This window comes from Orcinus orca, chromosome 7 (genome assembly GCF_937001465.1).
Source record: "Orcinus orca chromosome 7, mOrcOrc1.1, whole genome shotgun sequence".
Taxonomy (NCBI): domain Eukaryota; kingdom Metazoa; phylum Chordata; class Mammalia; order Artiodactyla; family Delphinidae; genus Orcinus; species Orcinus orca.
The window spans coordinates 59667776-59689587 of NC_064565.1; the positions used below are offsets into that span (position 1 = coordinate 59667776).

The following is a 21812-nucleotide window of genomic DNA, read 5'->3' on the forward strand; positions in this document are numbered from 1 at the left end:
TCCCATATGTATGTAGAATTTTGTAGGAGAAAACTCTAAAACTCACTGCAAAGTGTTCAGAATTGGAAAAACACTATTCCCAGCACCACAGCCAACCTAAAATCAAAGAATAAACAAATATTATGAAAATAAAGTTAAATTTTCCTCACCAATGTCAGATTTTTTTATTAAAAAAAAAACTAAAAGAAATTTACTGGATCTCTGGGTATAGGAGAGTTTTCTAAACTCAAAAGCAATGAAGTAAATCACAAGAATAATATGCACTGAGAAATCTGACTTATGGAAACATCTAAAATTTTTACATACCAAAACCCAAAATAAACCAAATTAAAAGGTGACAAACATACTGTGAAAAAAACATTTGCATTAAATATGATAAAGGGCAGAGCTCATTTTTTAAAAAGCATCTGATAAATAAAGGAAATAAACAGAACACAAAAGAAGTACAAATGACTTCTAAACGTTTAAAGAACTATATGACCTATTTAACAATCAAAGGAATGCAAATTAAAATAAGGTATAATTTTTGTCTAACAAAGCAGAAAGCACTAAAATAAGAATATTCCAATCAGTAAGGGTGTGATGAAACAGACCTACACTGCAGTGAATTGGTATTAGTACAACTTCTTAGAAAGCAATTTGGCAATATATTTTAACAGTACTAAAATTTTTAAATAAATTATGAACTAGTAAATTGAACCCAAATAATAAAAGAAAATGCAGAAAAGTCTATACCCAAAGATGTTTGCTGTTGAAAACCTGAAAACAATTTAAATGCCCAGTCAAGTGAAAACAGGTAAGTAGAATCATAGTATTCCACATAGTAAAGTATTTTGCAGCCATGAAAATGTTTATAGAGAATTTTTAAAGATAGGGAAAACTGTTTACGTTATAATGTTCAATACAAACAAAGCAAAACCCCCAAATGCAGGTAGAGTATAGCTCAACTATACAAAACAGTATAAACGAAAGGAGAAAAAAGTCAGTTAAATGTTAATAGTGGTTAAATTAAATCCCTTGTTTATGGGACTGTAGATTATTTTATTCTTTCTCTTTAGCAAATTCTCTGTAAGCAGTATATATTATCTTTACAATCAGAAGGAAAAGGTTTATTTTTTAAAACAGAAAATCAAGGTCTACACCAGATTATAGCAAATTACATACTTCACTTATTTCTATTTCACCTAAAAGTGGGTAATAACAGAAAGATAGAAATTAAGGCCAAAACTTTATTGGTATTTAAAACTTCCTTCAAGTTAGAAATTAAAGTAGACAAATTAAAAAAAATTTAAATCACAAACTTAAAACCTGACTAATTAAAGATATGAGTCCCTTAAATAATTTTTATGCACAAAAGTATATGAACACTTATTTAATAGTTAGATTTGATCATTTCCCCCCTAAAAAATCTGGATCGTTATTAAAGTAATATGGAATGTACATTGAAAAATTTTTGCCCCTGCAGTACCATACCTCTAGGATTCTGAAAGTGGCGTTGCTACCGGGAAACAATTCAGTCTTCAGAGGTCCTTTTCTGTGTTCTTTGGAGTCGAGGTTGGAAAAATCAGATCCTGCTTTGTTTTGACCATCTGATGAGCCAGAACTTTCTCTATCATGATTTTTTTCTTCAGGCATAGTAGGGCAGTGCATTCTTGAGAAACAGTTTGCAGCATGAACTTTTACATGATTCCATGATAATTCTTTTACCTTCTCTTCAGTTTTTTGACCAACTGGAAGAATTTCAGGAAATTCCCTCAACAGCCAATTACGATCTTTGAAAAACTTATTCTTATGTATCTTATAAAATGTGTCCCAATATTTACTAGCTTCACTCTCATACTTCACTAAAATAAAGAGAAGAAAAAGGATTTATTTTACTATGAATTATATTTATCATTAGTTACTATTTTAATAACTAAATATATTTAATAATTAAATACTGTTAAATACATTACATATACTATTCACTTATAACAATTATATTTACTATTGAATAACTTTAATGTTATAATAATTTTTATTTATCTGATTTTTTTTTAACTTTTTTTTTTTTTTTTTTTTTGCGGTACGTGGGCCTCTCACTGCTGTGGCCTCTCCCGTTGCGGAGCACAGGCTCCAGACGCGCAGGCTCAGCGGCCATGGTTCACGGGCCCAGCCGCTCCGTGGCATGTGGGATCCTCCCAGATCGGGGCACGAACCCGTGTCCCCTGCATCGGTAGGCGGACTCTCAACCACTGCACCACCAGGGAATACCCTTGGCTCATTTTTTTTTTTTAACATCTTTATTGGAGTATAATTGCTTTACAATGGTGTGTTAGTTTCTGCTATAAGGGAAGCCCTTTTTTTAACCTTTTAAAGGTTAAAACTACAGAGTATTAATCCTCACAAAATGTGTCAATGTGTGGGTTATTTGGGCTTACCCTGGTAAGTCTGCTTCTGTCTCAATAGTTTAGCCAATAAATTTTTGTGAGGAATATAATCATTGCATACTGCTTTCTACAGTCTAATCTTGAAATCTTAATGATCACATTTTTACCAATAACCTGTAAGGCTCTTTATTATCTTAGAGAAATGATACCTCATTTTTTATGTCTCTGTAAATGCAGCTTCAACACGACAAATGTCTGTGCAAACTGGTAATCAAACAGGAAATTGTGGAATAATAAATGACATAATCTTAGGGCTAGAATGGTCCATTGCAATAATCTACTCCAACCCCCTTGTTTCACGTTTGAAGAAAGGACACACAGAGAAATGAACCCACTTGTATGGGTCCTGGAGCCTGGTCACAGCAGAAGCAGGACCATATGATCTGACTCCTGGGGTCTAGGGGCCATCCCGTAACTCCATTCTTCACCCACCTCCAGAGGCACCTCTTCTTATTGACATCTCCTAATATGAAGCCTTAAAGAGAATTTCTGATACAATTTAAAAAGAGATATGCATTTTGTGATGTCATCCCTTCGATTACCCTGGGTCTCAGCATCAGGGTTAGGTCAACAGTCTCAGACCTTCAGGCAATTCTTAGCTTTCTGCCTCTTTCTATCTGCAGCTTAAATTAGTATAATCATTAATTCACTCACTTTCTCAATCACTCACTCAAGAAACATTTCTTGGATACTATTACATACCAGACCTAATCCCTGGGTTAGGAACTACTTTCGCCCAGTGTAGACACGTGACATTTCTAAAGTGCCTTCAAAAAATTTAAAAAACCTTCCATTAATATAGAATAATTTTCAAGACTTAATGTTAGGTGAGAAAGCAAAATGTAGAACAATAAGTATATGATGCAACTATTTATTAGAAACAAAAGAAGAAAAAAATACATGTGTGTACATACACAGAAAACAGTCATGTATGTATATACACATATTTACTGCTATATGGGCAGAATACTTCTGGAAGGATAATCACATAATTAGTAGTACTGGTTGCCTCTAAAGAGTGGAACTGAGTGGCTGGGGACCAGGGTTTGAGGAAGAATTCTCATTTGAATTTTGATCCATGTGAAATTATAATCTATTCCAAAAATAAACTAAAACTAAAAACAACAGACACATTTCTTTGAGAATTTTAAAGAAGCCCTTACCCTCAGAACAAGCAGTTGCCTATAGTCAGGTTTGTCTCTGTTACAGAACCCTGTCCTGAAGCCCTTATGTTTTTTCTTTTCTTTCCACTTTTATCTTTATGGCCTTGTACCATGGATCCCCACCCATCTAGCCACAAGACTTCCTTCCCATCACGGCTGAATTGTATCTGGCAGCAGGACTGCTAGAAAGACAGAAACTCCCATCTGTATTTAAGGTCTGAGAAATGAAAGATCTCTGTAACAAAAGAATTATGTGATGTTGAAGTCCAAAACATGCTCTCATCTGCACTAATGGGAGGAAGCCTATTTATCACTAATCTAAAAATGCTGTATATCTTTAAAATAGTTCTATCTCTACTTTTAGAAATTGGAGTGTACCTGATATACTGTGTAAGAAAACAAAACAACATTCCGAAAATCAGACTCAGGAGGAATTAGGAAACCGTCAAATTTCCCCAGGGTCTTCTCGCACCTTCTCTTCTTCCTTTTACCTTAAAAACTCTCTTTGTAACTCACTCTATGCTGGTAAAAGATTTTTCTGCTTAATAAAAGGTGACCCACCTAAGAAGACCTATATTTAGTCAAATCTCTAGCATTTGAGTTTCCAATACCAAGTTACTTGTGAAGTGAGTTTGAACCTAACTATAAGTAACTAGAATGTAATATAAGTGATTAATTTGTGGGAATATCCCCCTCGGAATTAATTGGCAGGGGAAGAGATAGACAGCAGTGGAGTAACTTGAAAGAAAAGATGTTCATAGCAGTGCTATTTATAATAAGAAAAAGTGGAAATAACTCAAACAGCCAGCAACATAGGAATGACCAAGCAAACCATGCATGTCAAAACAGAGTAAACTTATGTAGCAATTAAAATTTAAAGGATAATAATATTAAGAGAAAATATTCACACAGAATGGTCTGTACACTGACCGCAACTCTAAAATTTATTTTATATTCATTTATAACCATCACATGGAAATTTGGAGTGCTGGTAACAATTTAACGATTATTAGGTAGTTCGTTCTTTTGCAAAGTTTTATCTACATCTTACATGAAGATAAAGAATCTTGGTTGAATTCTTCATTCTACTTGCCCAAAGAGTTTCCTCATTTGATGAGGGGTTGAATTAGAGCAGCGGCCCCCAACCTTTTTGGCACCAGGGACCAGTTTCGTGGAAGACAATTTTTCCACGGAGGTGGGGGGTGGGGGGGTGATGGTTCAGGAGGTAATGCGAGCGATGGGGAGCGATGGGGAGCGGCAGATGAAGCTTCACTCACTCACCTGCTGCTCACCTCCTGCTGTGCGGCCTGGTTCCTAACAGGCCACGGGCCGGACCCCTGAATTACAGTATCTCTATGGTTAAGCTCTGAAAAGTCTATGTACTTTCCTATTAAATCCCATGAATTTATGGAGAACATTAAACATTCAGTTCTACAAACTGCAAAATCTTGGATCAGATTGCTGTCATAAATATGAGCCTGTACTACTGTTTAATTTCTACAGTTTATAAAGAAAATGAATTTGCAGTGAGGTGACTAGAATCTGGTGCAGGTACCAAATATATCAAGCACCTAAATTCAACCCTAGCTTATCCAATCTTTAAAAAGGATCTGATTACTATTAAAAGATGATGGTCAAGGTCTGCTGATGTATACTCTTTCAAGCCTTTTTCAAGTATTTCCCACTCAGGAATTAGGAGGAAAAAAACAAACATCACATAAATCATTGTACCAATAACAGCAGCACAATAGTACATACTAAGTGTTTATTTTGTGCCAGGCACTATGTCAAATGTTACTTGGATTTTTTTCCCATTTAATCCTAATAATACCTCTCAGATAGACATGTTATTCCAATTTACAGACAAAGAAGTTCAAGGTCAGAGGGGATAAAAAAATTCGCCCAGAGTCACCCAGCAGAGCCAGGACCTGAACCAATTCTATCAGACTTTATGCTCTTAACCATTATACTATACTGCCTTCCTAACACAAAATCAAGATTAACCCCCTCCAAAATATCTCTGAAAATAATCTGTTTTTCTGATTTTGTACTTTCCTCTCATTATGAAGCATCAAGCTGAAATTAAAACCTCAGTATGACTTATAATCAGTATAACCAAATAGTAAAAATAATGCTGATTGGAGTGAACCTACATAAAGACAGATCAGAAAAACAGACTTAATTAAACCCCATTTGAATTATATAAAAAATAAACTATGCAAGGTTGTATGATGAGGTTATGATGAGCAACAGGAACATAAAATGCTCTATGAGAATAGATGGGTTTGTGGGACAGCAACAAAACAGAAACAAAACAGGATAGTCTGGGATAAAGGCTAATGAGCTGGAACTTTTTTTTTTGCTTTTTAAAGTTGTGCTTTTAGCAGTACCTTCAATCAATGCTGGCAACTCCACAGTTCCCAGTAATGTATAACAGCCTCTGAGACCCCACGGAAGCTCAGTCAAACTCATAATTATGGCTATGAGACAAGGAAACACCTCCAGCATATAATTTAATTTCCTGAACTGCAAGAGTATCTGTGATAACAGGGGAATTGGAAGAGCAACTTTTCTGACCATGAGTGAAAAATTTAGCTTAATCCTGCTGTTCACTCAACTCAAGTTCAGGCCAATAATGATAAAAGAATATAGTGTAGAGAAATCTGCCCTGTCTTCATCTTGTCCAACTGATTTTCTAAACAGGTATATTAATGATCAATTTTTTTTGGAGGAGAAAATTTTCCCTTTACTCTCCAAGGCTGCCAATTCAGAGTTAATTGCTCTCTGCCAACGGCCGTAAAAGGGATGTAGTGATCTGTTTAACCACAGCCAGATGAAGCAACTTCTCAATTATTCATTTATTAAATTCAATACTGCTGAGGGGAAGGACTATGACACACTAACCATACTTAAATATTCAGAATTCACCCTGAATCACACTGAATATAACAACTAAGAAATTGAATTAAACCATTTATATGTGTCTGACATATACGATATGATTAATATATATTATGAAAATTTATTCTAAGTTGCAATGTAACAAAAGACAATTTATTTTTATTTTATTTTATTTTTTTAACATCTTTATTGGAGTATAATTGCTTTACAATGGTGTGTTAGTTTCTGCTTTATAACAAAGTGAATCAGTTATACATACACATATGTTCCCATATCTCTTCCCTCTTGCGTCTCCCTCCCTCCCACCCTCCCTATACAAAAGGCAATTTAAAGCTATTTTTGCACAGCAATTACACGAACACCTGAGCTCTCGAAGTTGGAAATTTCCACATGTCACTGATTAAAGTTAATTGTCTAATAAAGGAAAACTCTTAAAGTTATGAAATTTAAAGTATACTTCTAAGAGCACTGTATGAAATTAACAACCAAAGCTGACCTACAAACAAGTATCCTAAATTTATCAGCACACAAAACTTTTAGCTACTCTATTTTTTTTTCTCACATAGGACACTCTCAAGTGGTAAGGTATTCACAAAGGAAGGTATAGTGGAATTCTCTTACTATTTTCCTCGACATAGATAACTCATCCTAGGTAGACAGTTATTTACAATGGTATTTTAAAGTAAAAATAGCAGCTGCATTTGTTATTAACTTTTAAAAACCCATTACATTTGCTAAATTACCAGCTGAGATATAACACACTAGAGATGTTTTCAGGAAATTATAATCATGTTAACTCAAAAACTGCCAAATGTATCTTTCTCATTTCTCTGAATTAACCTGCTTTAAAAAGAAATCTGAGCTATTATAAAATTTAAAATAAATTACCAGGGCTTCCCTGGTGGTGCAGTGGTTGAGAGTCTGCCTGCCAATGCAGGGTACACGGGTTCGTGCCCCGGTCCAGGAGGATCCCACGTGCCGCGGAGCGGCTGGGCCCGTGAGCCATGGCCGCTGAGCCTGCACGTCCAGAGCCTGTGCTCTGAGACGGGAGGGGCCGCAGCGGTGAGAGGCCCGGTACCACAAAAAAAAAAAAAAAAAAAAAAAATTACTAAAAGGAAATGTGGAATTAAAAATCATTAATCTGGGCTTCCCTGGTGGCGCAGTGGTTGAGAGTCTGCCTGCCGATGCAGGGGACACAGGTTCGTGCCCCGGTCCGGGAAGATCCCACATGCCGCGGAGCGGCTGGGCCCGTGAGCCATGGCCGCTGAGCCTGCGCGTCCGGAGCCTGCGCTCCGCAACAGGAGAGGCCACAACAGTGAGAGGCCCGCGTACCGCAAAAAAAAAAAATCATTAATCTGGGCATCTAATCGAAAGAAATAATGCTAATGAGAGGCCGGATGCTTTACATTTTAATCACAGGAATGAATATGTCAACCACTGTACAGCAAAAGACTGTCTTATTTGTGATGTATAAGTTCTTATTTTCAGAATTGTGGGGGTGTTTCCGGACTTCAGTTCTCACCAAAGGCTGAGACAATAGGTGACAAATGGGAAATGGGAGTGACAGGAGAGACTGACACACAGAGACCAAAAGAAACTTGCCAGAGAGTTGGCCAGCACGGGAGAACAACCAGTATTTCCTCCCAGTGGCATTAAAATAAGTAAGATAAAATCAGTAGACAGTGCTCATGCCGTATACTATTCTGCAAATGGAATACTTTATGACGGGAGAAAACTGGCTCTTTCAAAGACTTAGGACCCTCCTGGATAAGAAGAGATGGTGATTAACAGGGGCAGTGGGAGAAGAACCGGGTCACAGCTTCCTTTGGGTTTTCACAACGTTTGGGAATAGAGCTTTTAAACGGATCTATTCACCTTGACCCATATTCATCAGAGACATTAGATATCCAATTAGAAGCCTCACCTAGGCTGCTGCAGACTAGCAGGTCGATGATTCCTGGTGGAGACTGGACTGGGTGGCTGGGTAGGTATTTACTCTCACTGTAATGTCCCATCACTCAATATAGTTCCTCAGGACAGAAGTTTTCTTTCTTTGCCACCCTCAACTGCTGCTCTGTGCAACCTTGCTTAAGTGTGATGTAAGGGTCACCCTCAATGTGTGTGTTCCTCTCCTTGTAGCAGTTCTCTGACATGTGTGAAGTCCACTGCACTGAGTGATGTTATGGGGGGGTGGGGGGAGGTAGGAAGGGAGGACGCAGAGGGGACCCAGCAGAAGCCTTGATCACTTTGAGTCATTTTAAAATGAACTCTTTTGTGTCTCCACGGCGGCCAGAAAACTTGCTCAGAAACAGACTGCACATGCTAATAAGCAAACCAAATGCTTCAAAGCAGTATCATCAGCCCTCTCCAGTCTGCTTTTCCTGCTTCTATAGAGGAAGGCCAGTCACCACCTTTCTATTTCAGTCACATTATGGTTCTGTGGGAACTGTCATTTTCCTTTACTGTGGTTTCCAAGGCCTGAAAATAACCTTCTCATTAGCTTCACTCAAGTTCATTGTTAACATAAATAGGCCAAAATAGGCAGCCACGTACAGAGCCCTTTAAGGGAACATTATCAGCACTGCTCATCTATTTATGTTCTAAACAGAAATACTCAAAAGAGCATGAAAAAAAAAAAATCCTTGGTTTTTCGTATTCTCAGGAAATATACTGTGGATAATTTTTAACTTCCTGGAAAAGAATTAAGATGACTGATATCTTTTAATTCTGTTTAGGCTTGACTCTGTCTGTCACATCCAGGTGGCCACTAGCAGAAGCTTGAGTAATGTGGAAAATATGCCTGTGCAGCTGCTGGCAAAGAAGCAAAATTATACTTCCTCAGAAACAGTGTGACAGAGTTCCTGCAAAGGAATGCAGTACGGGCTGATCTGTGAGCAGAACTGCCACCGGTATGCACTCTCAAATCCAGCCCCAACACTCCCTGGCCACATCCCACTCTGGGACTGCATGGCTGGAGTTCATAAAAATAGAATGGTTCTACTGTGGATCAGGTGCTCTTCTTTCTTGTCTATCCTCCAGGACATATTCATGCTTACAGTAAGGAAGGAAAACTAGCTCTGAGGGATAACAAATGATGCCAGAGGATAAGACAGGGCCACACTGCCCCCTTCACTGGCAAAGGGCAGCTCATGAGGGCTGTCTCATTAGCTTAAGTTTCAACAGCTACCTTTGCTTCAAACTTTAGCCTCAAGTGTAGACTAAAGTCACAACAATAGCTAACTACCAGTGGGATTAGTGCTTTTCACTACGCTTGGCTTGCACAGAGGAATGCAAACATCTTTCTCTGGGGAGTTTCAGGACAGCTGATCAATCTGGAAACAAAATTCTATCTCAGGGGTTGGCAAACTTCTTCTGTAAAGGGCCATACGGTACGTAGTCTGTGTGGACTACATAAGGTCCCTGTTGCAACTACTCAACTCTGTAGATATAGCTCAAAAGCAGCCATGGACAATGTTAACAAATGAGTTCCAATATATCTTTCTTTATAAAAATAGGCAGTGGGCTGGATTTGGCCCCTGGCCATAGTTTACTGCCTCTCATTCTATCTAACAGGTACACTGACAGTGCTACATGAGTGATTGAGAAATGACGATGACCAGAACCAAGTTGTTCTGGCAAAACTAACCTATGGTATTAGAAGCCAGAATAGTGGTTGCTGTTTGTAGAGGCTTAGGGGTTTGGGAAAGTAATTGGGACAGGGCATGAGGAAGTTTCTGGGTTACTGGTAATATTCTGTTTCTTAAAGTGGGTGTTGGGAAAATTCACTGAGTTTTATGAAAACTTTATGAAAATTTATGAATTGTGTTAATTTCTATGGGTATCTGGTACTTCAATAAGCTGTTTCTGTTTTTTTTAAAGAAAAAAAAAATCAACCTGTTTTAAAGGAGAAATCATTTAAGAAAAAAAAGGTAGGAAAATTCTCTCTAGAGAGTGTAAGTGTTGGGCCAACTGCCTGTCGGTTCCCAGCTATGCATTGAGAAGGACAGAGGCCAAATTTTTTTTAGTGTGCTTTTTAAACAAAAATTTGTGGTAAAAAACACGTAACATTTACCATCTTAACCATTTTTAAGTGAAGAGCCCGGTAGTGTTAAGTATATTTACATTGTTGTGAAACAGATGTCCAGAACTTTTTCATCCTGCAAATCTGGAACCCTATACCCATTAAACAACAACTCTGTGTTTCACCCCCTCCCCTAAGCCCTTGCTAACCACCATTCTAATTTCTGTTTCTATGAATCTGACTACTTTAGGTACCTCATATAAGTGGAATCATATAGTATTTGTCTTTTTGTGACTGGCTTATTTCATTTAACATAATGTCCTCAAGGTTCATCCAGATGATAGCATGTGACAGGGATTCCATTTCTTTTTATGGCTGAATAATATTCCATATGAAGAGACCACATTTTGTTTATCAATTTATCTGTTGGACATTTGGGTTGCTTCTACCTTTTGCTATGGTGAATTGTGTTGCTATGAAAACGGGTGTGAAAATATTTCTTCAAGACCCTTTCAATTCTTCTGGCTATATATCCAGAGGTGGGACTGCTAGATGATATGGTAGTTCCATTTTTAATTTTTGGAGGAACTTCCATACTGTTTTCAGTAGAGGTTGTACCATTTTATAATTACTCTAACAGGGCATATAAGGGCTTCATTTCTATGCATCTTCACCCACACTTGTTATTTTCTGGTTTTGTGATTGTAGCATAGGCCAATACTTTAGAAGCCATTTTTAAGGTTGGCAAGGCCTTACCTAAATTAAACTCTAAATATCAAAGGCCTCCAAGAAAAGTACCTCAAATCCTTATTGAAACTTTATGTTCAATAAAAGACCAGAAACATTTTGATATGACTCTACCTTCTTCGCTCAAAGTTTTGAATCTGTTGAATATTCCTAGCAGGTCAAGTGCGCAACAGCATACTAAAAGATGCATAACTAAAGGAAAAAATTTAAATTATGTTCTCATATCCTGTTTGAAATGCCACCCTTATGTATCTCCCAGAGAAAGCAATAATATGACTATAGAAAGAGATTATACTTATAGGGTGAATACATAATTTATTTCTTTAACTTTGGTTCCGCTACACTGGAATAACTGGGAATTCTCCCAAAGGAACAAGTAGATTAGCAAAGGTAGAAGCTAAGAACTCTCTAAAGTAGTGGCACAATTAGGAGGAAAAGAGACTGAGGTGTGAACTGAATCAGTGGAAGGGCACACAGGAAAGCCAGGCTCCAGGAGACACAACATGTAGTTGCTTTACCTTGCTCTTCCAGAAGGACTCGCACAGCTGAGTTTTCTTCTACTTTTTTTCTGGCTGCTTCTTCTTCTTCTTTTGACCACTGCATGTGATCCCTTTCAAAAAATGAAGATTATAAAACATGCTTTATAATTGAAGAAGGCAGAAAAAGAGTGACAAGGGATATCTCTTTCATTCTAGGTTAGTCAAAGGCAAATGACACAAACAAATGCCAAGGCAAATGAATACGTTGTGTCAGATGTTCCTTGTGACAGCGCCGGTGCAACCCTGGAGCGCCTACGGTTCTTCTAACTCTGGGTGTGTTGCAAGCCCCAGCCACCTTCTGGAGATAACTGCTGAAGTGGTGTCCCAGGAGCACCATGGTGCATGTTTATCTGGGTGCTGGTATGGTTTGCTGTGTTTCATTCTAAGGCTAAATTTATTTGCTTTTCTGTTAATTTATGAACAGGGAATTCTTTAATAGTTTTCTCATACTCCTTTTGCACTATTCTTATTAGCTGCCTTAATTTCTGTATATGGATTCATTTATGTTTAAATGACAGACTACTTGATATAGCATATAAGAAGGTCGTCTTTCTAAGACCTGGCACTTTCTATAAGTATTTTCAGTTTCAGAATTTACTCCATATGAGAGAATATTATTTCCTGCCACCAAAATATCTTTCTTGGAATAGAAGCAACATCTTTATAGAAAAAAGGTGATTTTTGTTTTGTTTTGTTCTTACAAAGTCTATGTTTCTTTTTTTGCAATAGGTAAAACTGTAAGTAGGTGATGTAGTTTCCTGGAATAAACCGTCTTTCTTAACAATAAAGAAATCACATACCCCAAATTCAAGTCTGTTGCAGTAGTCTAGGAGTAATGAGGTCCAGCACTAAGGTGGTGGCAATGGGAAACAGAAAGGCAGAGTAGAGGGGGAGACACTATGAAAGAAAACTATAGTTATGATCTGGAGATTAACTAGATACTGAAGGCAGAAGAATGAGAGTCAGGAATGATGCCAAGGTATTAAAACTGAGTACTGATGAAAGTGGGGGCAACAGTGACAGAATAAGGAGTTGCTTTGGGTGGAATGATGATAAGCTCAGTACTATTTTAAGTCATGTTTATGCAATCAGATATGAGAGGGTATATTCCAGTGACCTGGCTATAAATACACCACTGAAAGGTGAGAAATTACATTTAAGAAGGATCAAAACTGGTATACTGAAGTTCCCAGGAAAAGTATATGATAATGTAAAAATCAGAGTTTCACAGATGAAAATTTAACCACTGTTATTTCAAATAAAACCCAATCATTTACAACCCAAATAATCACTAAACAGCTTTATCACTTGCTTTAATGAATGAGATCAGAACAAATTTTTGCTTTGACTTATTTTAATATATGTGAGCAATCGCATATATAACTTGGAGCTGGTAACTACATTTTATATTCTGTACCTATAAATATATAGAGAATATTATTATATGACAGTTATGACGTTAAAGGCAATAAATCACTTATTGAAAAAATAGTATTACTAAGGCTGGGGACAAGTTTCTCATCTATGAATTTCTAAAAAATATAATAAGGAAAATAGAACAGTCCGTTTCCCTGTAAAAAAATCAAGCTCTGAGATGACAGCGTATATGGTTTTCACCCGTACGCATTTGTTTTAAACTGTTAGTTTAACTTGCTTCTTCCTGAGTATTTAATAGATTTAGTTATTTCTTAAATTGCTCTAACTTCCTTATACTGTTTTTTACGTTGCTTCATTTTCTTAACTGCTAGGTGAGGGGGATATTATACCCTTAGCCCCAAGAGAACAGATTTTCCACTATATAGTTACAGAATCCCCATAGAAACCTATAAAATGTTTCTACTGTATTTATGGGGACTTCCTCCAGACCAGCTGCTTTATGGAGGTTCTTATATTAGAAGAGTCTGATTCATGTATATCCAAACCCAACAGACAGCAATAAGAATCATTAAGGTTTATAAGTAACAAATACAATTACAATAGAATTTAAGTATAGAGACAACTAACAAACAAACTGAAAATAATCAGGTATTTTAACAACCACCACCACCACCACCACCACCACCACCACCACCACCACCACCACCACCACCACCACTACTGAAGGAAGAAAATGGTTCATACTGTTTGACTTGCAAATTATACTCTGGGAATTTATTGTAACGAAGCCACTAAAAAAAACCCAGAGAAGTTCTGTACAGAGAAGTATCTGTACAACAGTATTTACTGGAATAACAAATATAATAGCATAAAACTGGAAACAACCTCACTTATAGGATAATAGAAAAAGTATGGTAACTCAAAGGAATATTATACAGACATTTAAAATGATAGATATGAAGTTTATGCAACAACATGGAAAAGTATATATGAAAAAGCATGAGGTTAAAACAACAGATCCCCAAACTGTATATGTATTATAATCACAACTATATAAAATAATATACACACTGGGTGAAATAAAAACAATTATAGTAGAATAGTGGAATAAAGAGTAACTGCCTTAAAATTTCCTTAATATTGTAAAGCTGCTTCAACTAGAGATAATCCTTTTAAAAACCATATTTATAAAAAAACTATACTGCATGTTTAAGACATATAACAATGGTCATTAAAACTTTATGCTATCCTTCTTGGGGGAAAACCCAGCAATCTTTGTAATAAAAAAGAATATATGTTTTCTTAAAAAAAGAGAATTGAGGGCTTCCCTGGTGGTGCAGTGGTTGAGAGTCCACCTGCCGATGCAGGGGACGCAGGTTCATGCCCCGGTCCGGGAAGATCCCACATGCTGTGGAGCAGCTGGGCCCGTGAGCCATGGCCACTGAGCCTGCGCGTCTGGAGCCTGTGCTCTGCAACAGGAGAGGCCACAACAGTGAGAGGCCCACGTACCGCAAAAAAAAAAAAAAGAGAATTGAGAAGAAAATATAAAATATGCTGAATATTTTTCCTGAAAACTGGAATTTGAGAAAAAGAAATCTTAAAAATAAAAGATAGGATTTTTAGTATACTACAAAGCTACAGTAATCAAGACAGTATGGTACAAGCATAAAAACAGAAATATAGATCAATGGAACAGGATAGAAAGTACAGAGATAAACCCACGCACATATGGTCACCTTATCTTTGATAAAGGAGGCAAGAATATACACTGGAGAAAAGACAGACTCTTCAATAAGTGGTGCTGGTAAAACTGGACAGGTACATGTAAAAGTATGAAATTAGAACACTCTCTAACACCATACACAAAAATAAACTCAAAATGGATTAAAGACCTAAATGTAAGGCCAGACACTATCAAACTCTTAAAGGAAAACATAGGAAGAACACTCTATGACATAAATCACAGCAAGATCCTTTTTGACCCACCTCCTAGAGAAATGGAAATAAAAACAAAAATAAACAAATGGGACCTAATGAAACTTAAAAGCTTTTGCACAGCAAAGGAAACCATAAATGAGACCAAAAGACAACCCTCAGAATGGGAGAAAATATTTGCAAATGAAGCAACTGACAAAGGATTAATCTCCAAAATTTACAAGCAGCTCATGCAGCTCAATATCAAAAAAACAAACAACCCAATCCAAAAATGGGCAGAAGACCTAAATAGACATTTCTCCAAAGAAGATATACAGATTGCCAACAAACACATGAAAGAATGCTCAACATCATTAATCATTAGAGAAATGCAAATCAAAACTACAATGAGATATCATCTCACACCAGTCAGAATGGCCATCATCAAAAAATCTAGAAACAATAAATGCTGGAGAGGGTGTGGAGGAAAGGGAATCCTCTTGCATTGTTGGTGGGAATGTAAACTGATACAGCCACTATGGAGAACAGTATGGAGGTTCCTTAAAAAACTAAAAATAGAACTACCATACGACACAGCAATCCCACTACTGGGCATATACCCTGAGAAAACCATAATTCAAAAAGAGTCATGTACCAAAATGTTCATTGCAGCTCTATTTACAATAGCCAGGACATGGAAGCAACCTAAGTGTCCATCGACAGATGAATGGATAAAGAAGATGTGGCACATATATACAATGGAATATTACTCAGCCATAAAAAGAAACGGAATTGAGTTATTTGTAGTGAGGTGGATGGACCTAGAGTCTGTCATACAGAGTGAAGTAAGTCAGAAAGAGAAAAACAAATACCGTATGCTAACACATATATATGGAATCTAAGAAAAAAAAAAAGGTCATGAAGAACCTAGGGGCAAGACGGTAATAAAGACACAGACCTACTAGAGAATGGACTTGAGGATATGGGGAGGGGGAATGGTAAGCTGTGACAAAGTGAGAGAGTGGCATGGACATATATACACTACCAAACATAAAATAGATAGCTAGCGGGAAGCAGCCGCATAGCACAGGGAGATCAACTCGGTGCTCTGTGACCACCTAGAGGGGTGGGATAGGGAGGGTAGGAGGGAGGGAGACGCAAGAGGGAAGAGATATGGGAACACATGTATATGTATAACTGATTCACTTTGTTATAAAGCAGAAACTAACACACCATTGTAAAGCAATTATACTCCAATAAAGATGTTGAAAAAAAAAAAAGAAATTTTCACACCAAGGCTAGTAGAATTAATTCGTAATTTTGGAGTGGCCATGAGTCCTATGACTTCAGTTCATATGTGTGCGTGTGTGTGTGATTTCATATTCCTTCTATATGTATAGTGCAATTGAATGATGATTCCTTGCTTTAGCTTTAAGTTGATGGCAATAACAGTCTAAATAATCATGCATTTGGTTTGGTTTTGAAAAGTTAAAACACACACACTCTCTCCCCAATCATTTAGCTTGGGTACTAATGTTTCTGAGGTTCCTACTTATAGAAAACTGCTGAATGTGGTGTCACTTCCTATTATAATTTTTAACAATCAGATATAAACCAATGTACCCAGTGTAAGCTACGCAGATAAAATGTTTTTCTGTCTTGGTCATTTACTGTGTATGAAAAAGTGTCATTATAGAAGAAAATTTAAAGACAAATTTAACAAATGTATTAGGTGCCTAGTGAATTAAAAATAAAATATTGTTAGGTAAAAGGAAGAAATAAAGTTTATTAGTTTCACCTTAAAACTATTTCAGTAATCTTTAATTCCATAACAAAGTCATTTTATTACATAGTTACAATTATATTAATAGAAAAATTTAAAGAGGAAAAAGTCTTACCTTTCGTTTAAATATCCTAATCAATTAACAGTTCTTATTTTTTCAAGTTCCCTTCCTGTATTTGTGGATACACACACACACACACACACACACACTCTTCTACATAGCTACAAAATATTCATAATTATGGCGTAAAACTGCTGTATAGGATTTGTGATTTGCGCCATGACAGAGTACCTAGAAATAGGCTTATCCTTCTGCTATAAACAATAATAAAACTGGATAAAATAGTATATAAAGCGATTGCTTTTAGGCACTGGACTACATACACTTCAGACAGCACAGGACTGTGATCCCTAAAAGAAGAGAAACACAAAAGGTCAACTCCCACATTTACCCTGGGCTTTCTGTCTGGGACATGTTCTAGACTGTGGTGCAGAGGTAGAGCCCAAGCAGAGCCTGGCTGACTCACTGAGTGGTAGTTTTGTGAGTTGAGAAGGCAGAAATCAAGGTTCAGAGCTGCTGAGATGGTGAGACTTTGTGCAGCAGAATACTGAACAAGAGGGGGTTGGACAAAGGGGAGGGAAGTCTGCATAGGCAGTGCAGTGCAGTGCTTGGAGATACTGGAGTTCTGGCTAAGCCAGAGTGGAGAGACCTCTCTGAACACTTCAGGCATTCAGTTAAGACCCCAGAAATGCCACGCTATAGGAATAAGAATCACGCTAGATTCAGAAAAATATCAAAATAATTTCACCTGAACAGAACCTAAAATTAAATCTGACTTGACCAAGAAGATTTGGCAATAATTTAACCACTTGCCAGGAAAAAAACCTCAACACCTTTAAAGGAAGACAACATAATCCAGATTCCACATAAGATATCATCCATAATGTCCACCAGATAATCAAAACTTTTAGCATGTGAAGGAGGAGGATAATATATTACTCTTCGGTAAATATATTTTTAATATTTTATGTGACAAAATGGGAGGCATGCAAAAAGCTGCACACTGAAGTCTGATGAATGACTTGTAGAAAAGTACTTGTATGATTGTTTGCATTGTGAACTAAATTATATGCTTTTCTCATGGAATGCTATTTTTACTTGAAAGAGCAACTGTAGACAAACTATAGCTATTCAGACTTGAGTATTCGGCATCTTAAAAGTAAACAAAATCAGCCTATCACTTTAAGAAAAGAAAAAGTATTTGCTGTCAAAGATAAATTTTGTGCTTTCAAGCAAAAATTAGGATTTTGGAAAGGTTGTTTCCACCCACCACGAGTTTGATAGCTCCCAATACTTAAGAGATTTTTCCTGATGGGAATAATGGTGTATTAACAAATGTGATTTTTGAATATCGTATAATGAAATGTGTCATCTGAATCTACATAAAACAGGGAACTAAACTTTCCAAATTATCCATACATGATGTCATAAAATGATGCATAGGTAAAAAAAAAAATTCAAAATATAAGGTGTGGGCTTCCCTGGTGGCGCAGTGGTTAAGAATCTGCCTGTCAATTCAGGGGGCACGGGTTTGAGCCCTGGTCTGGGAAGATCCCACATGCCACGGAGCAACTAAGTCTGTGCACCACAACTACTGAGCCTGCGCTCTAGAGCCCATGAGCCACAACTACTGCAGCCTGCGCGCCTAGAGCCTGTGCTCCGCAACAAGAGAAGCCACCGCAATGAGAAGCCCGCACAATGCAACGAAGAGTAGCCCCTACTCACCGCAACTAGAGAAAAACGGGGCACAGCAACGAAGACCCAACACAGCCAAAAATAAATAAATAAAATAAATAAATTTATTTTTTAAAAAAGTATAAGGTGTAACAATGGATTATAATATAGCACAATACCACAAGTTCATTGATATGGTTTCATATTCCATATTGCAACTAAGAAACTGCTGCTGCTGAGATTTAATGTAGTATCAAGAAAAATATGGGGTGCTTCCCTGGTGGCGCAGTGGTTAAGAATCCACCTGCCAGTGCAGGGGACACAGGTTCGGGCCCTGGTCCGGGAAGATCCCACATGCTGCGGAGCAACTAAGTCCATGCGCCACAACTACTTAGCCTGCGCTCTAGAGCCTGTGAGCCACAACTAGTGAAGCAAGCCCGCGCACCTAGAGCCCGTGCTCTGCAACAAGAGAAGCCACCACAATTAGACCCCCATGCACCACAATGAAGAATAGCCCCTGCTTGCCGCAATTAGAGAAAGCCCGCGTGCAGCAACGAAGACCCAACACAGCCAAAAATACATAAATAAATATTTTTTAAAAAGGAAAGAAAAATATGGGGAATTCCCAGGTGGTCCAGTGGTTAGGACTCCTGCACTTTCACTGCCGAGGGCCAGGGTTCAATCCCGGGTCAGGGAACTAATATCCCACAAGATGTGGGGCACAGCTAAAAAAAAAAAAGAAAAATATCTAAAATTATCTTAAGATGCTATTATAACACTCCTCTCTTTTACAAGTACATATCTGTGTGAGGCCAAGTTTCCTTCATATAATTCAACCTAAACAACATTACACAAAAGATTAAATGAAGAAGCACATATGAGAATCCAGCTTTTTCCATTAAGCCAGACATTAGAGAGACTTACAAACATTTAAAACAATGTACTCCTTGCACTATATTTTTGGGGAGCAAATAGATATTTTCATGAACATATGTAATTTATGTTAACATGTAATGTTTATTATTGTTTTAAAATTAATCAATATTTTACTGTTCAGTTTCAATCTCTAATATTGAACATATCAATAGATATAATCCACATAAATAAAAGGTCTTTGGGGTCCTCAATGATTTAACAGTGTACAGGGGTTCTAAGACCAAAATGTTTGAAACTATTGCTCTAAAATAACATACAAAAAATAATCAAAAGATGTATAGCCAAAAAGCCAGTAGAGGAAAATAAAAGAACAGATGAGACAAAAAATAAACAGAAATATAACCAGATTGTATTAACTTACACTGCTACCAGGATACGGTGTTATCTTAAATTTCTCTCTCTCTTTTTCTTTCTTTTTTGGTGTTATTTTAGTAGCTCTAAAAAGGTACCAAATTGTTTTAATTTGTATTTATTTTACTGTTGTATATTTTCCCATATGTTCACATGTACTTCCTTCTGGGTCAATCTTTTATGTCTGTTGCCGATTTATCCATATAACAAAAGGTTTTCATGCTTTTCTAACAATATAACAAATATTCAAATGTTAATCTTGATGTATGGCAGTGGAAAGTAATTTATATTTTCTATGTCTCTTAGTTTTTGTATTAGTAAAATAAATGTAATAGTTCTCAAAACAGTGTACAATTAAGACTATGTACTTCGAAATTATAATTATCCTATTTCATCAAATCTAAGATACCATTATTTTCTGTACCAGTAAGAAAGAAAAAAACACTTCCAATTACAATTGTAAGATGCCATCAATTTTAAGAAATGCCATGACTTCACAGAGATGTTAATCGGTAAAAAAAATGTCTCAGATGGATAAAATATAGTTGTTATAGGTAAATCAGAGAATAATTGAACTAACTTCAATTAAATCTTTTCTACTATTGACACTAATTTATATTTCTGAGTCCTGGCTTTCCACTTATCTTTTTTGGCCATAATAAATATTTCAGTTGATTATTTTTATTAGTAAATCAGTTTCTTACTTAGGAATGAATGACATACAAAAGACACACAGAAAGAACCAATGCCTTCCCACTTCTGCATACAAGAGATAGAGGTCACAGCTGCTGGAAAAAAACCAATATTTACTTCTCTCATTAGACATTTATTGACAACCTATAACTATTAGGCACTGGGCTGTGAACTAGGGACACGAAAATGAAGAAGATTTGGTAGAACTCAAAACTGTTAGGAAGATGAGGAGTTGTAATTGATTATTAAAGAACAAAGGCTTTATCAGATAGACAGTAAGATGAGAATATGTACACGGGGGGCATTCTTTTAAAAAACTCAAAATTCAAATAATACTAATGCTTATAAAATACGAAGTTTCATCTCTACCCTACTTCTTATCCCCATGTCCATCCCTGAGATAAACAGTGTTATCAGTATGATGTGGACCTTTCCAGACATTTCTCTGTGTATATAAAAACAAAGATATGTATATACTGTAGCACATGTATAGAAATTCCTTAATAAAAATGAGGCCATACTAGAGATACTTTTCTGCAACTTGCTCTTTCTGTTTAATGACATACCATAGCCATCTCTTGATATCAATACACATGGATCTCTCTTATTTTTATTAACTGCTACATTGTTTTCCAATGTATGGATGTAACCATATTTTTTAATGGCTTTATTGAGGTATAACTGACATACTGCACATATTTAAAGTATATGATTTGATACATTTTGACAAATGTAATATGCGTGAAAACGTCACCACAACCAAGTTAATGAATATATCCATTACTCTCAAGTTTTCTGGTGCACCTTTGTAATCCCTCCCTTCCACCCCTCCCCTTCTCGCCACACCCCCCTCCTGCTTCACTAACAACCACTGATCTGTTGTCGGCCTCTATAGATTAGTTTGCATTTTCCAGTACAGTAAAAGTAAAGTACATACTCTTTATTTCTAGCTTCTTTCACTCAGCATAATTATTTTGAAATGCATTCATGTTGTTGTGTGTATCAATAGTTTCATTCCTTTTTTATTAGTAGTGTTCATTATATAGATATACCACAATTTGTTTATCCATTTACTTGTTGATGGACATTTGGGTTGTTGCCAAATTTGACTATTACACATAAAGCTATGAACAATCATGCAAAAGTCTTTGTATGCTTTCTTTTCTCTTGGATAAATATCTAGGAATGGAATGGCTGAATCATATAGAGGTTGTATGTTTAAT

At 36.7% G+C, this 21812-nt stretch overlaps 1 protein-coding gene across 7 annotated transcripts in view; it reads right to left on the reverse strand.

Annotated features, from left to right (window-relative positions):
- Positions 1-21812, reverse strand: part of METTL8 (methyltransferase 8, methylcytidine) — a 139601-nt gene that overhangs the window by 74402 nt on the left and 43387 nt on the right. For all 7 annotated transcript variants that reach the window (XR_007478401.1, XR_007478402.1, XM_049712277.1 and 4 more), the window contains exons 4-6: positions 11780-11871; positions 1474-1844; positions 47-96 (exon numbers count right to left, since the gene is read on the reverse strand). Coding sequence is in view for 5 of the 7 variants with exons in the window: in XM_049712277.1 (XP_049568234.1) it covers positions 47-96; positions 1474-1844; positions 11780-11871 (513 nt within the window). In the remaining 2 variants the exon portion in view is untranslated. The remainder of the gene's footprint in view (positions 1-46; positions 97-1473; positions 1845-11779; positions 11872-21812) is intronic.